Below are 23,936 nucleotides of genomic sequence, written 5' to 3' on the forward strand. Positions count from 1 at the left end.
TCTTTGCACACCAGCCGAAGCAGTGAGTGGAGAGAGAATAAACATGAACTTGCCCATTAAGGGGATGTGCTGATAGCTCCAAGTGGCCCCTTGGAACATTAGCATGTCTATTAAGAGTTGACATGGTATGGAAAAGAACACACAGGCGCTGTCACGCACGTATGCAAACACTGAGCCTTATTTACTTCTAACTTATATGGCAGTTAGCACACACACTTTGTAAAAATGTGTATTTACTTGGCCAATAAAACTGATTGCTGAAAATGTCAAATAATAAGGAAGTCATTTTCCTTATCGAGGATTATCCCTGGAACACAATCAAAGAAATAGTCCCCATTTGACGGATCACACTGTGTGTCCATGAATTTACCCTTTAACACAATGCAACAAGCAGCTGGCGTTGTGTCATGTTACATAATCAGTGTGAATTTACCTTGACATTCACCTCCTGTGCAGACAATATTTCAAGAGGGTTAGCAATGTTTTGCATGTCTCTCGTGTCATGTTTGGGTTTTAAGAATGTGTGAAGTACCTTGAGCTTGAATGAACAGAGATATGCATCACCCAGTTTTGCTCTTCTTCATTGAAGAAAGTAACTCATTTTTGATGGATAGGCTGGGCAGGCTCCTCACAATAGGAACAGTATTTACCCACAAGCACAGGCCTTCTAGACGATAACACATGATAACTTCTGTTCTGCCTTCTGAAAACAAAAACTGCAGATGCCTGCATCTGTGCTCCAGGCGGTTGGCATGTGTTTGTAAACTATGTGCTAGTAGGTAATTTGACACTGGTAAATTGTCAGACCCTCAAATATATGGTGAGCATGAAATATAGTGTTACCTTACCTGCCAATTTAGAAAAGATTCCATAACCTGGAGTATCTTTCTGAAAGCTGAATTGAGAACATGATACACTTAAAGACCTGTCCTGAACATACACATATTTAGTTTTTTTTTGTATATAACTAGTTTTTTGTTAAGGACAAAAGTGGATTAGAAGTAATGAAGGGAAATATTTCTTTAAGTATTATCTATATTTATGTCCATATCAATTAATTTTTCACACTCCGGTTTTGTCTCTGGGAGCTGTCAGACCTTGGTGATTGCTTTAAGGCGACCAAAGGTGTTACATTCATTATCACATCCATGCTAAGAGGAGCAAGATGTTTTAGCAGTGTCCTTTGCAACCTTTAGTGCTGTTAGGCGCTGTGCTTGTGTGATTTCCCACACACACAAATTTGGCGTGGAGGAAGGTGTCGAGGCAATTTGATTTCCTTAAGAAATTAACAAATAAATCAGCTAGTTGTCTTTGTCATATTTAATGAAAACCAAAAGGAAAAATAACACACAGAATACACAAGATATATTACACAGCTGGGTCAGAGCTCCTTCACCATGTGACAGGTTGGCAGGTCTGACCAAGCACAAGTATTCAGACTTTATGTCAAACCAGTCCGCTAAGTCGGTCAAGTCTATTCATTAACCCCCTAGTTGGTCTTTTCTCATCCCACATGAGCATCAGCTGTCCTTATGGTCAATTGGTTCTAACCTTTATTATCCTTCTTGGCTATAAGCTGTCCTATCAGTTTCTTTGTTCCGTAGCCCTCATGACCAGCAGCTGACCTCTGCCTACATGTACACTCAATCAAAGACATACAGTATGTCATGTTGAATACACAAGTAAATTATACATATATATGAATAAATGATAAATTGACACAACAAAGGGGGCCTCTCAACCAATCACACCACTCCTCGCTCATCACCCCTTCCCCTCCCACCCCGTGGGAGACGTAAGCATGTCAGGCTGCTAATTCCCTACCTATCGCCCTTTGTAGCTTCGGCTCATTAACTTAATGTCATTTGATACTGAGTGATAGTTTGCCTTGCTGAAAAGGTCCCCAAGATAAGGAACCCCGTATTTAATCTATTCCCTCTGCTTTGCCATCTCCAAGTGACAACGTGTGAAATATGTCACCTGTGGAGAAAACACCTTTTCTAACGCCAACACAGTTAGGCATTCACTCCTCAAAGGTTAACTTGTCTCCTTTGTTTCATAATCAGCATTATGCAAACTGTTTTACGGTTCCCTGTTGTATTGCATTGTATGTATCCTAATATACAAACCATACTGCAGTGGAGGACTGTGGTATTTTTTGGGAGGTTCAAGCTATGAAGGTGAGTTTAGGATATACTCTGAAAGTCTTCTGAAAGTTGTTATGGTGATGTGTTTAAAGATACCCTAGCTCCTGTGCAACAGTTCTTTCGGCCCCCATCCTAGCCTAGAACACAGATAAATCGGGGGACACCAAACGGACACTGATGCTTTCAGTCTTATCACACTTCATTTCAGGGTTGCACAATGCATCAACCTTTTGTTGTGCAACTTTCTGTGGAAAAGCTGTGGATTTTAAAAAGCCCTTTAACTTGATATGCGACACATGACTTGCGGTTAAGAACTTCTTAGTATTAATCATCATTGAGCGCTCCAAAGCAAATCACACAGTGACAGTAATTGCAGGCACACCTTACAGGCATAAAAACAACCACACATATACATAAACACACACACACACACACAAATTGCACAATGACCTGTATTGTTGGTTGTAATTAGACTCTTTTGTTGTTTCACTGACTTAATGAAATCCGATCGTCGAGATGCTTAGTTGCTATTTGTTTGTGAAAGTTGTTTTTGATTTCCATCATACACATTTTGAATACAGTGTGTCTTTCTGAAATTACAGGCATCACTCAGATTTTGCTGACAGGTCCAAAGCTGTTAAAATGACTACAAGTGATTCATGTTACCCCCTAACCACAGCCACGAGGCGAGAAGATGAGCCTTTTCCTTCATGAATCAGGTCCTAAATGACCCTTAGTGTTCACCAGCAGGTAGCGACGCTCACAGTGGTGGGAATAGGGCCGTTAACGTCCCATGTTAGGCTCAGTGCTCAGTGGCTGTGCACTGAGTTATGGAGATGAGCGTAGCGACTAGGGAATGTTTTTCTGTCTGTCTGAGACCCCCGCTTCTCCTCCTTGCCCCTCTCCCTGCTACAACCAACACCTTCCTCTCATCTGGATGTTAACGCATTCTCAGGCCTCAAACAGCAGACATTTTGAAACACTCAAAACAACAGCCACGTCGGGGGTTAACACCAGTTACGACTAAGGTGTCACACACTCCTGCGGTTAAAATAAACAGTGTGTGTGTGTGTGTGTGTGCACGTGTGTATCTGTGGGGGTGTGTGTGTATCACAACAGTATCTTCATGATCTTCCAAACCTCCTCTGTAAATACAGTCACAAGCGACAGCTTGTGTTCTGTTTGACATGCTAATTCATCCCAACCCTTTGCATTTAAAGGAGATAAGGAAAGATTAAGCAAACCACACTGTCACTACCTAAATGAGAGGGAGAGACATCACAGTGGCAAGTGAAACTTGTTGATCGTAGCAATTTCATTTTCTTTTATGGGAGATTAACTCTTTTCTTTTGCATGTCTTTGACAGCCGAGCTCTCTCCTCTACTCTCTGACTTGCACACCCCTTCCCCTATAATAATAAATAAGAATAATTTGATAACATGTTAATTATTGACTTTGTTTGCTGGCTAGCTACAGTATTTCCATATGGGGTATGCCTATTTGAGGATTCCCAATATTGTCCCTGCACGACATTGTCTTCTTTCAGCCAGAAAAATCTATTGTTTTCTTCCCCTTTGTATGCCTTGAGAGTGTCTATATATGTAACTGGTTTTGATTGGATTCTCTCAGCATCATTCAGACGATGTATGTAAGAGGACTGTGTGTATGTAACAACAAAACCTGTAGTCAGGAAACCATTTATTCTAAATCCATGTGTAAATCATCTGGCTTTGCTATGTGTGCGCAGACTAAAGGAAACTTCAGAACGTCATTATCCTGATGATCATTCAACCTTCCTTACAACACACACCTCAATTTACCATGAAGGGAGGGAGATTATGTTTTGATTGCACTTCTATAGGTACTTTGCATGTTAACTGCATATGTGCAACAGAGGGAAGGCAATTTATCTACACTACTTTCACATGTGTGTGTGCGCGCGCGCACACACACACACACACACACACACACACACACACTGTCTTAGAGTAATGTTATAATGACTTTCCCAAAATGTTGTGATTTATTGGCCATGCTTTCAAGTGAGCGGTCTAATGCATGGACATATAATGCGGCATAGTTACTAAATAAACATTTGTTTTAGAGGCCCCCTTTTCCTGCGACACATCTCCTGTCTGTTTCTATGTCTGTCTTTCTTTCTCCGAGTCTCGCACTCCCCCCCCCCCCCCCCCCACACACACACACACACACACACCTCCCCTGTGCCCATGCGAATAAACGTGGAACCGTGTGAGCCTTCAGCAGGACTTTGAAATGAGACATGGCTAGGACATCAGAGGAACTGCCACTCTCAATGAAGCCTGCTTGATTTATAAGAGAGCAGGGACTGGACGTAGTGGGGGGGGGGGGGCTGTATCCAGAGGCACACAAGGCCATGAGGTCCTCCATTAGTACCCTGACCCCTGTTTCATTGGACCAACTACTGCATAGAAGCAGAGGGAAAAGAAGAATGGAGGGATGGATGGATGGTAGACATGAGGGGGCTCATGTGTGAAGGGGGGCTTTTTTTTTACCATAGAAAGTCTGCTATTTACATTTTCAACCACAGAGGAGGCAGCAGAAATGAGAAACCCAAGCTCGGTCATTTGTCAGCGACCTGCGGTGCCCCGACTTAAATGTCTGCTTGGTTTGTACCTGATCCCTCGCTCAGGCCTGCATCAGCTCCCTCCTTTTTTTTTTACGATTCCCCTCACAGTTTTACTGTCCGCAATCTAATTAACTGTGTCTTAATCACGTGTTAAAGCTCAGTGCCTACCTGGTGTTTACTGTCTGTTTGCTGTGCTGTAAAAATGTGTGAGGTGGCTCGTAAAAATCCAGCAGAGGATTAACTACTCGCTCTCCTTTAGTGGATAAAATCACTGCCTCACTGACAAATAATGGGTTCTAGCCCCTGTGCTGTGCTACTGCAGGAAAACTGTAGCACTTACACAGCAGGCCAAATCATCGTCTTGTCAAGCACTGGTCAATTTTGAGATAATTGGTTAATTTGCCTCATAATATGTATTCTTTCATACTAATACAGCAAAATGTTAATTTAGGGTTTTTTGCTGTTTGTTTTTTACTATAGCTTGTCTAATTTTGGGACTGTATTTCTCCTATACAGCCATTTAAAAAAATAAATCAATACTCTGAACCACACCAACTAAACTTTCCTTAATCTTTCTGAAGGTTATTACTGAAGGATCTGTTCATATGTTGTTAATTGTCTGATTTATGATACACTTTCTTCTATAAAACGTGCGGAAACGGCGTTTTTAAGACCTGTACATAGTATTTTTTATGTATTTGAATATGTTTAGTTGAAACTTTGGACACTAATAAGTTGTAAAAAGGTGATGAAGATTTATATTAAACCCTGGCTTTATCCAACATCTAGATTTTAGTTTTTTTTTAAAGGGAGGTAAATGTAAGCATAATGATTTAGATATGCAATTCAATTTTAATGCGACATTTGCATATTTATTAAAAACATTTCTGAAAAAAAAATGTTTTAAACAATTTCGACACTTCAAGGAAAGATATACCATTCTGGGAAAATGGAAAGTTAGAACAACCATTTAATTCTAATGCAATCTTGTTTCCCTACTCCATGACATTTAAGTGGAGTCTGATTTTGTGTCTTATCTTGCATACATGACTTATTTAATTCCCTTTGCGATCCAACTTTGGAGAAGATCATGGCGTGCTGCTTTAATTTTGCGTGCATACATCAATATGTTTCTGCTCATCACGTCAGCCATTCTGTTTTTCCTGACTGAATCCATAACATGGCTTTGTTCCTGTTAGGATTGATTCTTGTTGTTTATGAACACTCTGTGACAGGCGTGGCTCACTCTGTAATGGCCTTTTTCTTTTCTTTTTCTTTTTTTACATACATACATATGCTTTCAGTGTGCATTACATTACACCCACCCCCCCTTCCCCCATCACTTTCCATCTTTGGCTAGTTAGTGTGGCCCCTGGACGTATTCATCAGAAAACCAGCCTGGTTGGAGGAGCCTTAACCAGCAAGGGCTGCATCTTGATATAAGCATATTGGAATTTATTGTTTTCAGTAAACATTCCTTATACATAATATGTCTCTGCAGCACACCCTGCCAGTTGCTATAGGAACACAAGCTGGTTTTCATAACACTATAGGGGCTCCCTCAGGCAAGATGGGCCTTAATCGACCCCCGCAACACTGAGTTGCAGGCCCAGTCGCTGTTTCCCCAGGATTTAGCTAGAAGACAAAATGTCCATCCACATCTTAAAGGCCCAGCGAGCATGCTGGGTAATGACAAACAGTCACAGGCGTTGTGGGGATCCATTGCAAATTATAGAACATTGCAACAGGTTTTACAGGCGTGTCCCTTGTGTGTACGAAGTGAATCAAAGTCAATGCAGGAAGGAGCTGAGGGAGCTACAAGGCGGAAAAGACGAGGGGAAGAAGGTGTAAAACGCTGTCTGACTGTGTGTCCTCTCTTGTTACCGGATGCCAGCGTCCAGCAGACATCCACTCTCTTATTCACACGGCTGTCTGACAGGAAAATATAAAGAGCTCGAGATGCGGAGTTGGGGATTATTGCATGCAGCTGGCGGCTGTCACAGTGAGACACTTAGCCCCTCTCCCCTCACCTTTTATCTTAACCCCTTCATATACTACATCCTGAAGTTCCATCTTTTTTGCCTTTCCACACCTATTAGTCTTGTCTGTAAATCTTGTCACCCTTATTGTTGGTTTAAAGGGATCAGTACGCTTCATACAAAGTGCTTATGTGATGGATTTACAGCATCTGAACCTCCCTTCCCCCATATTTTTCTGATGTAGGGATTGGGGCATCATGATGACTAATGTTTTTTTCTGAAATCAACAATCATTCATTGTTCACACAGCATCACACAGGAAGTTTTGATATGTACTGTGTAGAGCGAAGTTGCACCTCCAATGATCAATCGGACTTATCTCTTAAATGTTTAGAACTAGTTTAATACAAGCTGTATTTTAGCTTCCCCAATGATAAAGAGATGATTAGATCCATGCAATATTTACATAAGGGCTGTTAACATTCCAGGCTTGTATCCTCACTAGCGATGGACGTGGCCCACTGCAAGTTTATTATAATGTGAACGGTGGAGAAGTGTTTAGAGCCTTAAAGCTCCCATATTGTGCAAATGCACTTTTCCGATGTTTTTGAACATAATTATGGGTCTACGGTGTGCCTACAGACTGCCAAAGTATCAAAAAAAGAAAGCTCTCTCCTTTTCTCACTCTCCCCTTTTCTGAAACCCTCTACCTCTCCCCCCAATATACTCCAGTCAGAATTCTCCCCGTTTCTGACGTCAAAAACTGGGAAGCCAGAAGCTTCCACCGTGCAGTCCACCCCCCTATTTCTTATTGGTCCACGGCCCCGAGATCCTCTCGAAAAATATTCCTTCACCCCCATGTTGTTTGCTTGTTGCTAAGCGACAAGATGCCTGTAGTATGGCAAAGCATGATGAATGTTGCATAATCCACTAATTTATCTTAACCACAGCAGCCTCGTTTTTAATAACACAACGGATAGGAAGCTACTTGTGCTTTTTTTCAAACAGTGAAACTGAAATAAATGTTTTTATTGTTTTTTTTTTTCCTGACTGGTGTATAGCTATTAGCTTTGGGACAAGCATTCAGCTTTTGCTCATAAAAACATATTTCTATTCCCCACACCAGTCTGGAAATGCCTCGTTTTTAACAGGACAAAGGATTGGAATGTATATAGAAGAAGTCTGACTTTGAAGATAATTTTTTCACTGATTTTAGTGGTATTGTTAGGAGCTAGCTCCCGAGCTAACTTCGCAGTAGCCACCATCTTTTGCAGCGTTTTTATTGTGAACATGCCGTTTCCATTAGCGTGTGGCTGTCAGTGCATCTGTATGAACATAGTCTTTCATGTAGACAAGGATAGGTCATGTCAAACTGTTCAAAGTGCGTTAGCACTAGACTTGGTTCTTCTCATGGGTAGGCTAAACCTAACTGTGATATCAGCAAATACGTCATCATTGTTTACAAACAGACAGAGGGCGAGGCGTATCTGGCTTCGCTTCCGGACAGGGGGCGGGGGGAGCTCAAAGATTGTATATTTACGAGGGGAGCTGCAGCTCTTTTTAAAAAATAGGCCATCTTGAGATTAGCTGAACATCAGCATAGTACAATAAATTATCTGAAAGTTTTTTCAGCAAACAATTAAAGAAAAACGTATTAGGGACCACTAAGACCATATAATATGGTGTATAATAGAACCGAAAAGTGTATAATATGGGAGCTTTAAATTCTACTTCTGGTGTCAGCAGCCCATGACTGTGCTGCGGATTGAAAAGAAATTTTTCTTCTAAATCTTTAACTCTTCTTTTTTAAGAAATCAGTGTGATTTTTTTTTGTTAATTTTTAAATGTAGGACAATGAAAATTGCCAAGGCAGGGCAGTTAAAAGGATCATGTGGTCGATCTCTGACACAAAGAGACAAGTGGAAAGCAAAGGGAGAAAAGCAAAGAGCCATGGGATGCCCCTTGAGACCGATCACTATCTCTCCACAGATAAGAGAGCGAGTGCCTGAAGGCTGGCTTTTCTTCCCACAGCTTTTCGTACCTCCCCAGGGCAATTTGAGTCCAATTGTCCAGGATTATAGAAGCCTTTCCCTCTGGCATAAAAAGGTGGATCTTTGCAGGTGGAGAAAAGGTGATGTAACACTGCTTAAGAGTCACTGGGGGAACCGATGGAGACATTGGCAATACAGGAAAGTAACAGATGGCTGTTTCCACCATGACATTTCTATTAGCCCAGGAAGTGTATCTTCATTACGCCATTTGATGGCTTCTCATTTGTGAAGCACCTTAGTTTGTGTTTGTCAGTTATACAAGCAAAGCATATATTGTGAATAAAAACGTTATGGTTTGTTGGATGAACCCTCTTTTGTTCCAAGGACCGGCATAGTCATTTAAAACAAATCCAGGTCCCGGTTGCCAATTTTAAAGCCTGAATTTTAATATGCAGCATAGCATTTTGTACACATTTTTAAACGTATGGCTGTTTATTTTTTACACCATGTTTAATTTACAATTTTATTGAATTGCATATTATGCAGTAGATGTCAACAAAGGCAACAATATTACACTTTACTTGACCGGCCTTCAGAACATAGAAATCAGCCTCATGAAACTCTAGACCTAGAATCAACACACCTTTCAGAAATAAATTCTGAGCCTTTTTTAGAAAATAGTGCTTGTCATATATTAGTCAAAATTGCACAAATCTCCCATTTTCAAAAGGTATTGATACCTTAGTAGTGATATCCGATTGGCATACGGATTATTCAAACTGAAAATATTATTTTTTCCTCACTTGGAGAAAGAAAGTGAAAATTGCATGCATCTCTGTACTATGGACAGCCTCTCCACAACCCACCATCACACTGTGCACAGGTTTGAAAATTAAACACACACTAAAAACGATATACATTCGGAAAATATTTCAAGGCCTGGTTCTAACGGGTCCACGGACCAACACCGGCCGGGGGTTGGGAATCACTGACCTAGAGTGTTTCTCATTACACCAGTTGTGTTTGTGTATGGTGGGGGAGTGGGGGCATTAGTTGATGGAAATTCAAGGGCTTTTCTTTTCTGGGAGAAATGTAGCCAGTAGTCAGGTTGGTGAGTCACTGGCCTTGAGGCAGTTTTGTTCTTACCCAATGTATTCACAAGCAGTACTTCCATCACTAATGCATTCTTCATGCCCTATGTCTCATCTAATGCTGTATTCAGTCACTGATTCATCAGAAACCTTGGAATAACTTTGCAATACAAGGATAGATTTGTGTGGGTGCAGACTTCTTTCTCAATGAAAATGTCTCATCGTCTACATTCTCGATTTAAAAAAATAAATAAAAGAAAGAGGAAAGTGTGTCACTTTCTCTTTTTGGTCAGAAAATGAATAAAATGTTCTTATTTCTACTGACAATATACATAATATTATGTAAGGTGTTACAAACCAAATTGTATTATTCGCTTATAAATGCCAAATAGTCTTGCCAGTTAAACGTGCCTAATGTTAATTGCTGTCCTATGATTGTGATGTGACGTTATAACATCATAAATAACAAAGTTCATTGATTATGTTACTGTTTCCTGACACAGTTTGATCATGGAACACAGTGTTATCATAGAGGCTGTCTTGGGCTGTATCTGCTTTTCCTCAAAAATGCTTTGCTAAAAAAGGCTGGATTATGGTATGCTGAGGTGCTTCTGCCTCTCGCCCTCTGCCCATATGTTTTGTGTTACGCCCTAGGAGGTGCCATCCTCAGTAGTTCGGTGATGGGAGGGGGATAAAGCAGGCCTCTGGTCCAAATGACGCATGACATGGCACTGCGCCCTGGGCCCTTATTTATGGCTTCCCATGTCAGCAAAGGCTTGCTCCCCTGGGGAGCCCCTTGACCGTTACCCACTAAAGCAGCCTTCAGTGCTCATCTTGGGCCTGGGAGACACACAAAAGAATATGCAGTATTCACTGTAGGGATTCTGATCGCTAAAATGTGGCAGCATGCACACATGGCTGAGAAGTATGCAGAAATCAAATAGATATCCTCATAGCGATGTTTATTTAGCTGTAAAACATTCACAGTTGCTACATTGATTCACAAGAAGTGAAGTGGCACATATGAAGTACTACTTCAAAGGAATTAACATCATGTCAGGCTACAGCTAGGCCACTGCCAGGCACACACTGCCTCTTTTATCAGTGCCTCTGATGTGAAAGAGGATGTGAAATCTGGAGAGAGAGTGAGGAGGAGATTTGGTAAGAGGATCTGAATGCATTTTCTCTGTAGTTACTCAAGAATCCATGTACATATCACACCGCATTAACAAATAGGCGCATACACTGCCAACACTTATGCACACACAGGTGTTCTCCACGAGCTATCCGGGAATGTTCCAGTGATCCCTGTCCAGGGTTTTGATGTTGGCGAAAGGAAGAGAAAAGAATTTAGAGGAAACGAGAGCCAAGGGATGAGAAGAAGCTTGAGAGTAGATGACAGAAGGAAGAAAGGAGAAGAGAAATCTTCAATAGATAACATTTCAAATAATTTATTACACAGCACTGATAAATGCTCTGTTCTGATTGGTCATTCATGTCAGTCTACGGCCCATTATTGCTAGATAATGACCGCTATTAAGGATAATTCTCCATTTCTATGGGTAACAGACTATTGCTATGGACATTGTTTTCTAGATTCTAGGCTATCGCTTCCTGTCATATCAATCCGCTGATTTACTGTAAACTGTAAACATGCTTCTCCTTCAAAAATCAATGGAATACTTTTTCAACTTTACTTTGAATATATCTGGAGGGCAGGGAGCTTCCGGGTTATGGTTATTGTCTGAAAAAGCTCCTGTCAAGACTCAAGTAAGTTTGGCCACAGAGCTATATAGTTGCAGTTGCTCTGGAGTAAGACCAACCATAGCAATAAAAGCATGTCTAAATCAAATAATACCAAATTAAGAAAATCACTATTTTATGAAAGTCAAGGAAAGATGAGTGTGATGTGGTTGCATGGTAGTGACAACAGGGTGAACACAGGGCAAAAAGATGCCTGGGATTTTCTCTTCCCTGGTATCTCATATTTCTTTGCGCTTTGAGGAGGGAGTGTAAAAAGTGGCAGCTCTATCGAGGTTTTATGTGGCCTTTTGAAAACAGAACAAGCACTATTCAGAACAATATATCCAGCTTCAGAACTTTCCTGACAACAGAGCACTCATTTTTCCCCCAACTTCCCAGATCCTTCCTGTAAAACACCCGGTTTGAAATCCACCCTGGTCATTGTTTAGTCTAGTGAAAGTCCCTTAGATCATCTTCATCAGAGTCCCCCCGCCTCACAGCAACTCAGAACCGGCCACCCGACGTTAATCAGAATCTCTCAAGCATTACTAAGACCTGACGTCAAGCATGATATTGTAGCACGAGGATGAAGGGTGATTTTTTTAATTGGGTAAACAAAAGCAAGTAGTTTGGGTTACGGCCTATCCACCCCAGCATTGTCTCGAGTTCTAAAAAGAAACGTTTATGAAAGTGGAAGTGAAACAATGTTGTGGTTCGTGTATATCAGGTGGAGTGGTACTTGGTAAAGGGTTGAAGTGCGTCTCGCCTAATATCGTTCCAGTAAATGATGCTCCCCTGTCAGGCCATAATGAAGACACAATTTCACAACAACTGATGAAAGATTAGAATTGTTTGTCTACTGACAGTAGAAGTAGGGTAGACCAGACCTGCATGACACCACCTAACACCACACCACTGGGCCTTTAAATTGTTATCTCCTGCTGCTTTTGTTTTTATAGATGACCCATGTGCATCTATTTTAGTGCACGTGAAGAGTTGTTGAGGGTTTACTGGTTTCGAGAAAAAAAATTCTGATAGTGTGCACATAACTTGGATAACGACGCAAGATCAAAGCAAAGATGGGAGGCTGCCACAAATGCTCTTGGCCTGGATTTAAGATTAGAGAAGGGTATTGAGTAGTCCAGCTGGACTGCACAGAGCAAGTGAAAGACCTGGGAGACTGGATGTCCCTGGTAAATTGGAAGATACCGCTCTGTACCTCTAAGACCGGGCCATTGGGTTAAACCTTAAGCTTTTATCTGTGCTTTCATCTGGCCTCCAGCAGAGCAGACGCAGACACTGCTCTGACGAAGCCAAGAGAACATGCAAGCTACACTAACATATCCCTTTCTTCTTCTACTCTGAAGATTCAGAGTAGGAGGAGAGAAAGAGATGCAAGTATGTGAGACTGAATTATGAGCCGGTGGTCTTCACCTCATTAGGACCTCCCTGGTGTCTTTGATGACTGCTCAGGGCCAGAGGGTGAAGTGATGGAGATTGAAAGATTGAAACCTCAGTTTCCTGCTTTTCTCTGTTTTCTTTCCCACCAAATATTTCTTCTCTTCCCCTTAATCTTTTGTACACCGTTTTTCCTCAGAGCGATTCCTATCCCCAAGATGTCTTCAATGGTTCTCTAGAACACACCTGTCCAGCAGTGGGAGCTGACACAGGGGTTTGATTTGTCAGGGTTAGTGTGATCCAACGATCCATCAGATCCATCAGGCTGATACCAGGGACTCCTAGGGGACTGGACCTTTGTTTGGCTAAGCCGCTGACAGAAGCGAAGCCTCTGTTGGGGAAGCCATTAAGAGCGCAGCAGGCCCAGAAAAATGAGCCGCCCTTGTCACTCCACATCAGGAGCTCGGCCACGGTCGCAGATCCTCCTTAGATGCCGTCACTCACATTTGACCGCTGTTTGTCCAAGCCTTTGAACTAGGGAGGGCTTGATAGATGGATGAATGAGTCCATGTGGTTAGTGGCTGTGGGGCGCTTCAGGCTGGCTCCCAGTCTTGGATTGATAGCGGGTGCTGGTTCGTTATCAAGAGTTGTGGCGAGGAAAGGATAGGTGAAGAGGGTGTGATAAGGGTGACTACACTACCTTTTCCATAGCAAATTCAAGGGGCTACGTTGTTATGGGCATAATGTCATAGGCACTGTGGATAATCCAGAAAGTCTGCTTTTAGTTTAAAGTGTTGAAACTAATTAGAAATTAAATTAAAATGTGAGTAGAGAGAATAGAAAGTTATTACTGCAACAATCTTTTTGTTCCCATCTTGATGATTACCTGGTAAAAAATGGTGTAGTTTTCTCATTGTTTACCTAAAATGTGTTCCAGGTGACAATGAATTCTGTTGTGGCAAAAGGTACACACTTTTTTTTTGCCTAGAAACCCTTAATTTTGTTGTTGTAGCCCCCTGTGTCAGCACCCCTGCTGTGCCAAATCAGTGGTTTTATTGAAGTGAATGAGGCGCTGATTTGGCACCGTGCTGTTGATCTGAACATGGCCTTAAGCTACCCCTATACTCCATCTGAAGCGCTCAGACAGCTTCAGGAACCCCCTTGTGACACCTATCTAGCATCTGAATTGGTGAAGGTACGTTCAACAATTTCTCTAACTTTCTGAATGCCATTCACACCCACTTCAAGCAGCAGTTGGCGGCCCATCTTTAAACACTTATAAATAGGCTTTGCCTTGAATGAAGAGGACACAAACAAATTGATTTCTAACCCAGCCCTCAGATGTGGTAAAGCACTTAATGACCAAATACACTGTCTTTTCAGTTTCAATTTCAAAAGCTTCCACTATTCCATTCCATTCCTATTAGGACTGAGCATCCACCCTGTCTGCACATTGTCTCCCAACCCGCCTCTACCTCTCCCGTTGTTCCATGACAAAGATGGAACACCTCCACCTTACACGTCAGGGCCATAGACTAAACATACTCTTCTGGTGGTGATGCATCAGTGCAACGGTTGCCTCTAACAATGACCAACTTATCTCATTAGAAAAATAATGATTTCACTGGCTGCCATTCCCACAGATAGGCCCAATATTTGTCTAAGGCTGTGTGTCTTTCGCTGCACTGCTGGGCTCAGGGATCGGCTGCCACAGCCTCATGCCTGCCTGTCGTATATCAGCAGCACTGCCACCGCCAAGCCCCTGATTTATGGCTGTTTATCTCCAGTCACCAGCCCCCCCACCCTCCAACAGATGGGCCATGGCTATTTACAAAGGGAAAGAAAAGTCCCAAACCGATAAAATACAACAAACAAAAGGTAATAATGGGGAAGTTGGTTGTGATTACAATGTATTGGTCACCACCAGAGTAAAACGCTGTATATATATCCCTTGTTTATCGGTGGTGACTTGATCATGTGTCCTACATTATTCAGGCTACGTTGGGTTTCCCTCTTATCTCTTAATCACTTTTTCCGCTTCAGTGTATGTGGGCATTGTAAGATGACACTGCATGAATATAAGAATGATTATATCAAAAGTGCCTGGATAATAGTCTATAAAAAGTGTAATTATTCAAACATTCCTTCAGCTGTCATGTTTTACAAGGTTGTCACCTTAAATCTCTGGTAGTATATTCAAGCTCTAAATCTCACGAGCTATCAGATCTTCACAGAGGAAAAACACATTGCACCATAAATTGTCTGTTACTGACTTAGAGGGCCTCCAGTTTGTTTCTGAGTCACTGGAGAAATGAATAACCGAACGGTATGCATTATTCAAAGCAGTTCTTCAATGTTGTTGCATCTCAGTACCTGTAAGCATTAGTTCTTTTTCTCTCTCACTCTCTCAATTTCATGGATGCAAACCAGATTTTGACCCTTGCACCTATGGCTCATAAATTATGATTCCTGGTTTATGTTACTCATAATCTGAAGTTAAATGCTTTGGAAATAATTGTAGGTGCAAGCACACGGATAATAGTGTCTCACATCCTCCTCCACATATTTCATTCCATAGAGACACATTAATTTGCGGTGCAGCCGGATTTATATTTTCTCAGGATTAAACCATGATAAGTGTCTCCCTTCATTGCACATTACTTAAATACTGATCGTTATTCACCCAGAGACGTCCCTGTCTCTATTTCCCATTCAGTTATTCTTGTGAAGACAATTTAATTTGTCCACTTAGATTGTGTGATATACTGGAAGATAAAGGATAAAGTACAGATTGATGTTGGTAGGCTCCATAATGAGCGAAACTCAGCCAGTCATCACATCTCACTCATCTGCTGAGCAGAGCCACGCAGGCCTTATCTCAACTCTCTCTGATTAACCAGTAATGGAGTGTTAAGGATCCAGGCTAGTGACCACTGTAGTGCCAGATGTGTCTGAAATAATAAAGAGTAGTTTAGTAGTAGTTAGTAGTTAATTTTTCTTTTTCAACTGTAATGTTAATTTTTATATAAAGTAGCATTTATCAGTACTCACCAGCGGAATTGTCCAGAAATTGAAACCAGTGACACCTACATTGACCAAATTATGGTAAACAAACAGTTACAACAGCTGGTGTTGCTTTTTAAAGGACAATTCAATCCTTGTTAGACAGCATGACTAACACTGTAGGAAAAACAGATACTGCGTATGTGTAGTAACTGTTAGCATCTACAGAATTTGAACAGTGGTCACTCATGATGGTTGGTGGGGGGTGTCAGTTCTGTTGGGAGACGTATTCCCCAGCTATCCTACTGAGAGACAGAGAAAGAGGGCAAACACATCTGGAACCAATCTTTGGGGATGGAGGAAGGATCCGTGTCAGGATCGGACCAGCAACCTGGTTAGGATCACATCGACCGGTTCATCTTGTCACTCATTAACAGCTCTTTTCTGGAAGTGGTCCATAGAAGTGTTTTTTATTTGGTGTGTGACATTAATTGTGTTTGGCAATTTCGGTTCACCTGAATGGCTGCAGGCCTGGATTATCGATTTGAAGTCAGTCAGTCTACTCTATACCTCTCTCTACACCATATGTTATGATGGCAGGCCGGACCATCCCCAGATCCCCAACAGCCCCTCTAGCTGGCATAGACAGGCAGGCAGGCAATGAGCAATCATGGCATTTTTGATAGAGATTCAAGGCTCATTGTGTGAAGTCCCGTAGATGTTAATAGGGTGTAGTTTTTTAATTAAATTGCATTAGATATTATCTACACATGGCTGGTTGAGAATATGGACTAAATGTAGCAAACGCTACATTCAGACTATTTCTTTGATAACAATGTTAATTTACCCTCTCTGGGATGAATGAAGGATACATTTTCTTAAGTATGAGACTTTTGCATGGAAAGCTTTCCCCTTCAACCACAAATTGGGCATGATTAATTCACTATACAATTAACAATACAAATGTTACACGCACACACACACACACACACACACTTGTTTATTTTCACAAGTGGTTATTTAGTTTGGGCCACATATTAAATTATTCTACATTTTGTGCTACATTTAGTATTTAAAGATGCTTCCTACCTGCTGCTGTTTGTTTTAGCTTTGTCACCGAGAACACAGATGTCACTCAGTCAGGATGACTTAGGAAAATGCAGAGCAGCCAAAACATAAAGTGGAAATGTTAAACCAATAACGCTAGATAAACAGTCAGTGGAGAGGAGCCCAAGACAACAGAGGGCGAAGGGAAAGTGTCCTGCTGGCATCAGGTTTCCCAGAGTAAGTGTTATTTGAAAAGCAGCTGAAGGGTGACACTCATTCTCCTCCCTCCCAATCTCCCTCTCTTCCTCCCTCCCTCCCTCCCTCCCTCCTCCCTCCCTCACTCACTCGACCATCTGTTGTTCCCTCTCTTCTCAGGCTGCTCTAAGTGCCTTGAAACAGCTGTCGGAGCAGGGACTGGACCCGGTGGATGGCCCCATCAAGGTACGGTAAGACACGGATCACCTCCAAACTCACAGACCGACGCTGAGCGCTCACTCGCCGCTTGCTGTTCGACCAATTGGCCGTTTAGGATGGACAGATGCTTGTCTAATGAGGAGCCAGATGTGTGTGTCTGTGTGTGTGTGTGTGTGTGTGTGTATGTGCGTGCGTGCGTGCGCGTGCATGCGTGCAAGTGTGTGTGTGCGCCAATCCGGCTTATTGCAAAAAAAATCTCAGCGCTGCAGGCTGGCCCATCATCGGCTCCCTCCCCACCCACACACACGTCCAAACATTTCCGCTATAGACATTTTTTCCTCCATAGGAAAGCAACAGTAGGCGTATATATTTACATGCACTTGCACTGTTGTCAGTGCTCCATACTTTGCATGATAGCTATCATCGCCGCGGTTCAGTCATGGCATAAAAAACAGGGCTTTCTCCACCTCTCCTCCCTTCCCCTCGTGCCCTATCTCCTCCACGACGAGGAAGGGAGGCGACGAAGGAAGGAGGAAGGACGGCAGCGCTGTGCGGGGGCTTTTGGAAACCCTGGGAGGAAATCAAACATATCTGGAGTATTTTCATAGTAGGTGTGCCCTGGGAAAAAGAAAATGTTGGCATGGGCTCTTTTCTCCTATTAGAGAGAATGAGGAAAGACAACTGCAGCATTACAGCAGCTTGGTTTACATCACCATTGGAGAATAGGGCCAAATATGGCAGCGATTACACTTTCACCTGAGCGGTTAATTGCTAAATTCTCGCTACGGTCTTTAAAACTCATTAAGTCACCCATAGTTTGCTGTCAAAACATTTTTGGTCATCAGGCTTCAGATGACAGCAGTTATCAATGTGAAAACAGATGCTTTTTTTTCTTTTCTTCTGTGCCCCAACACACGTATTTCTATCTTAATACTCCTTTCTGATCAAAACGTATTAATTTAAAAACACAAACACAACAGGAGCTGCAGCTGTGAAACAGAGTGAGGTCAATGGCTTCCTAAGTGTTTAGAGTAAAACTGTCAGCACTTTCGGTTTCTGTGGAAATTGTCTTGTACAAGAATCGCTTATCGTATTTTAAAAGAATTACAGAGTGGATCCTTGTATCCTCCTGAGGAACACACAGGACAAATTACCAACAGCAGGACAGATCATTAGAAGAACTTTGCTGGAGTCCTTGGGCGAAAAAGCCTTCCCCCTAACACAACCCTATTTGTCTTTTCAGACCAGCGAACCATGTGGGAGGGAGGACGGACATTAAACAGACTAACTCAGGCACCACCACTCAGGTCTGCAAGGATTCAAAGGCTGTCGTCTAGGAGCTGACAACCCCGAACCTCTCCTTTCGGCATACAACCCCCCCAGCCCACCCTTCAACCTGATCTCCCATAACCTACAACCCACAGTGTCCCCACTATACCCCCCAACTTTACCCACCTCCCATCCCACGATTGCCACTGTATCCTGCAAAACCTGTCAACATGCAATAGAGGTGGATGTGCACCGAGAAATGACCGACTAAAACACCATTACCTGAGTCTATGTGAAGACAACGCTATCCTAACACGTTTATTGATGATTTCAGTAAAAAATGTAGAGGTCAAAACAATAAATTACCGTAATACATGAAATACAAACTAATGAGATAAATGCATGGTACTGTATGAAATCAAGGGAAATCCAAAGTGATACACTTTATAGACAACTTTCCCTTTGGATCAATGTTCAATCTGTTGCTATGGTTAAAAACAAATATGTACATCATGTCATTGAAATACAAAAGAAACATTTTTAGGGGAGAAACCAACTTGCGTACAGTAGCTGATATTTTCGGGGGTATTATGTTTCCATTTTCTTTTCTTTTTTTTTCTTTTGTTATTTTATTAATCTAACAATGCTTGAGTACTGTATTTAAAATTAACCAATGCCAGTGCTGTGAAAGTTGTAGTTGTTGTCTTCATATATAGTCACCCAGCTTACCTTGTATGCTGACGTAAAAAAAAAAGAGTTCAACTATATATGGATGTGTATGACTTGCAAGAGTATCATATTCCAAAAAAAATAAAAAATAACACAAAAGTTTTATTTCATGTGGACAAAAAGGACAAAGCTGGTATTAGCAGTAATCAGTAGAAGTGTTGACCACCCAAGGAGGGAAGGTTGGACTAACCTTCACTTCCTGAAGGGTCTAACTTTCCTGTTTTAACATGACCCCCACACTGGCATAGCATCACTGGAGCATCACCTGACCTACAGCGGAGGCAAATGGCGGCCACCACGGTTGTTCTTTTTAATCCAGAAAAAGAGGGCAGTTGCATTGACAGTGGCGAGTTTTTCTTTTTCTTTGCGCACATGCTCCAATGCCAGTGAACTTTGAACGTTTTGTACGGGGCGTGACTGCATGTCCTCCAGTGAATGAAAAGTCCTCTTCCATTTCCAGTGATTTTGTGTCAGTAGATCATCCCCGCCCCACCCAACTCCCCCCCCCCCCCATACACACAGTTTTGTCGATCACATCTACACCCATTGTGTGTGTTGTATTGACCCGCCAAGGCATCAACTGGGTGCTTTTAATGCCTGCATTCTGGAGTGCGTCCTTCTGAGCGGAGGGAGCCTGTGTCACACTCGCAGGCTCTCTCACCTCTGAAGGGCCACTACGTATCACTCTGTATCACTGACATTGAGGATGTGTCTCCTTCTTCGCTGTGAGTGCAATGTGTGATAATATGGCTGTTTCTGTTACTGAAATGCAGTAAAAACACCTCAGTTCATGTGGGAAAAAACTGCTATTTCTCTGTGTCTTTATTTTTCTTCTCCAAACAGGTGTATACAAAACATCTCACTCCAGTTAGCAGTGTTTATCAGTTAGATCCCACTTTTTCCCACATTGTCCAAGGACATGAGCTTAAAGCACATTCAAGAAAAGGTGTTGGAGAATAAACAGTCTCACAACTATACACAAACAACATCTGTCGGACACCCCAAAGGCAGTTTGACAAAATATGTTAACTCAAGGTCCATGTTCTGGCTTTGTTCCTGTGCTTTCAACCACATTTAACAGTCTTCATCACTGGGTAAACTTTGCTCAGTTGTCTTTACGTGACCAAAATATGGAACTTTGGTCATGTAATGTCTTAGAAATTTCTGGCAAAGGCAAGATAGTAGAACTTGAGTTAAGATTGCTTTGTGAAACTGCTATTCCCAATGTCAACAATGAGTTTTCAGCACCTGAGACAAAGCCCTGCTGTAGATTTTACTTCAAGGGCTACGAGGAACTTTTTACATATTTCTGAAACAATCTATCTTTTCCTCTGATGATCATGAATTACATGTAACAGCAAACAAGACCATCATGCAAATAATGCTATGTTTGTAGTTTTTTCTTAATGCCTTTTTCATGGGTACGCTCATCCAGGAACTATAGCTGGCATAGTAAAAACACTACCGCTTTTGTCCAAAGGGGGGACAAGAATGAACACAAACTAAAAGTTTCTCGGAGCACCTTCAAGTGGGATAACCTTTGCAAGAAAAGGTCAAGTACATCTCAAAGACTTCATATCAATAACATTTATTTTATCATTTAAGTTCACCTCTTAAATGCATAGCCTACACTAGTCAAAATTACTAATAACTTTGAAAAAAAAAAAAGATGTGGGTAGTTGTCCTCCAAATACAAAAGTGCACTATAGGCTACATTGTGATGGTGTGTTATTATTTCTACTGTCATAACGCATTGTCCCCTACTGCTTGATCTAATGCTGTAGCTTGTGGAATATGAGTTAAGAAATCATCTGATGATTCTGTAAGCACACAATCTGCAAACGTAGCGCACCATGGTTTCTCATTTCTCAGTTGTTTCATACGGTATCCGTCACCTTAAAGGATATGTCTGGACAGGAGATATTCTGTGTTTTTCTTACTGTCGACAAGTCCTGTGAAATGAATAAAACCAATATTGCCTTAGTCCCCTACCGCAATGCTTTCTGACTTTTCCACCTTGTCTGTCGCATTAAGCCCATAGATAGTAGGCTAGGCTGTATAAAAGATGTATTATTAAAAAAAAAAAAAAAACATAGTTCGGTTTTTGTTTCAGTAATTTCCGGTTGGGTATTGTAATGTTCAGTACATCTTACTGAAAAGAGAGTAAATCGTGCATTGTTTCGAACTGCTTTGACCAGCGGATGAATAGCCTATAATAGCCTAGAGAAGGAACATGTCACTGACAGAGGGAAAAGCTACGTCAGGCCACAAAGGTAAAAGGCCTAGTTCTAGCCTACTTGTTAGTAGAAGTTATGATTGACAAAATATATGGTTGACAAAAATACTAGAACAGATTCAGCTTTTAGGTCTTTGTAATGTGATGACATCCTTTTTCATTAATAGCCTACTGGACACAAGTGGTTGTCACGTATAGAGAAAATGGCATTAGTGTTTCCCAAATGGACACACTTAATCTTTAACTTTACGACTCAGCTGCACTGATAGCACAATGATAGATTGTGTGCACCTTATCTTTTGCATACTTGAGTTACATCATTCCATCGCCTCGACTTTTCTTTCTACACTTAACTCCACCACTTGTTCTGCATCCAACAGACCCGTTCAGCTTCACTGACTAATGGACATCTGCTAGCCATTGAGGAGCGCCAAGGCTGTTCACGCACATTAGTAGCCGATCTCTATTCCAGAAGCTTGTTCAGGTAGTGGCGGACAAGCTTGAGGCCGTGTTATAGGCCTACCCGAGATGAATTGCATTGCTCTAACCAGCCAATATGGGAGGTGAACCCCTCCTGCCCAAAATAGAACAAAATCAATGGGGCTCTGGAGCTTGTCGGTGCCATCCACAACCAAATGCCAGAGTCATTGATTTTTCCAGCTGAATTATGTGCCATCGACCTCCTCCTTTAAGTCCTCTAAATTAGAGCTGTATTAACAGCGGGATGAAAAGAGTTGAGGGGAATCCTATACATGTTGATGAATGTCTAAGCGATGGTCCAAGCCAAAATCCTAATAGTTTCCCGTATTGGATTGGTCGAAATACATTTTTGGGTGTACTTATACAAAAAAGCCCATTTCACAGGATAAGGCCGCCTTGAGCTGCAAGGAGCCCCGAGACTGGCTGCACTTGCGTCTGATTGCTTCTGTAGACGGAGGGATCGAAACCTGTCAGTACAGCTCTCCCTCATATAACTAATCTGGCACTGAGCAACTTTATCCAGCCGCGATTTGTCACGGCAGATGAGCCACTGTGGGCTGCGGGCTGAGGCTCTGACATCTCTGCGCTTCCCTGTAACGCACCAAAGGGGGTTTAGGAGGAGCAAATCTGAGTCTGCCACATGAGTGTGTAGCTCTCCGTCGCTGACCAAGGAAGGGATCAATTTGTTCTGTGGGGAGAAAGATGAGTGTCTGCTATCTATCACACTGGTAGATGCATGCGTGGAAGATCACTTCACTTCCCGGCTCCATTATGGAATTTCAACAGGTTTAAAGATATGTTTGAATGGGAGACTTAGTCAGATGACTGATTTGGTTCCAACGTTAGTAAAGTTTGGAGATAGAAGAAGAAAGATTATTTGTTCTTGGGATCTGGTGTTTTAATCAAAATGATGTCAAAGGCTCGGATTGTCTATGGCAGAAGTAAGCTTTTTTTCTGTGCGTTTTCTGTCATCAGTTTGTTGGGCTGATTCGATTTTAATTACTCATAGATTTTACTTGACACTTAAAATGATAGACGGTTTAAGACAGGACTGAACCATATAATCCCAAGCATTTGGGCCTAGGCTCAAGACCTTGGTATTTCTTAGATTTTCTGCAGCAGATTATTATAAAAATGGAACAAACTAATATCTGAGAGTTTGAGGCTATCTGCTGAAGAGGGACACTTATTATATATTACAAATTATTATTCCAAAAGCAGTAGGGAATCTTTAAACATATAAAAGTCTAAAAACATTTTAATAAACCACCAAGATTACATGCTCATCTAATATGGCTGGGGGAAAAACACAAAATAAGCTTAATCATAAAGCTTTAAACTATGGCTGTTGTTTCCATGCTCATGTCAAACTTTTCATTTTTTAGAATTATAAACAACTTAAGTCACCAAAATCCCCACATTTTCAGACAAATACCATTGACGTGACCTCCACAGCAACTACAGCCATGCACAAACAAACTCAGCAGTTTGAGCATGTGAGTCCAAATCTACCTCATGACTTCTTAATGTGAAACTTAGCTGACACCAATTAGGACGATTCTGCTTTTCTTTTGAAGGAAGTAATAGGTCAGGGTCGGATACATCACAGCTCCAGTGGAAATGCTTTTGGTTTCCCTGGTTTTGCTTGCCGACTGACATCTTAATGAGGCAGGCAGTTGCAGTAAGTGCCATTTGATTAGGGCTATTGCTAACCATTAGGCCACCAAAGCCCTGCATTCATTCTTATTCTGTATGAAGTAGAATGAAAAACATATTTGTGACCCGTTGCGAACCTTCCTCT

General features: G+C 41.8%; 1 protein-coding gene across 8 annotated transcripts in view; it reads left to right on the forward strand.

Moving 5' to 3' along the window:
- stau2 (staufen double-stranded RNA binding protein 2) overlaps nt 1-20,200 on the forward strand; it is an 83,747-nt gene extending 63,547 nt beyond the window's left edge. For 6 of the 8 annotated variants that reach the window (XM_080049894.1, XM_080049895.1, XM_080049898.1 and 3 more), the window contains 2 exons: nt 17,383-17,453; nt 18,665-20,200. In XM_080049894.1, coding sequence (XP_079906020.1) covers nt 17,383-17,453; nt 18,665-18,758 — 165 coding nt within the window. In that variant the 3' untranslated portion in view covers nt 18,759-20,200. The remainder of the gene's footprint in view (nt 1-17,382; nt 17,454-18,664) is intronic. The other 2 variants (XM_080049897.1, XM_080049901.1) reach the window with 1 other exon arrangement.
- Nucleotides 20,201-23,936: the final 3,736 nt, after the last annotated feature.

The sequence above is a fragment of the Ammodytes marinus genome, assembly GCF_949987685.1.
Source record: "Ammodytes marinus genome assembly, chromosome: 21".
NCBI lineage: Eukaryota > Metazoa > Chordata > Actinopteri > Uranoscopiformes > Ammodytidae > Ammodytes > Ammodytes marinus.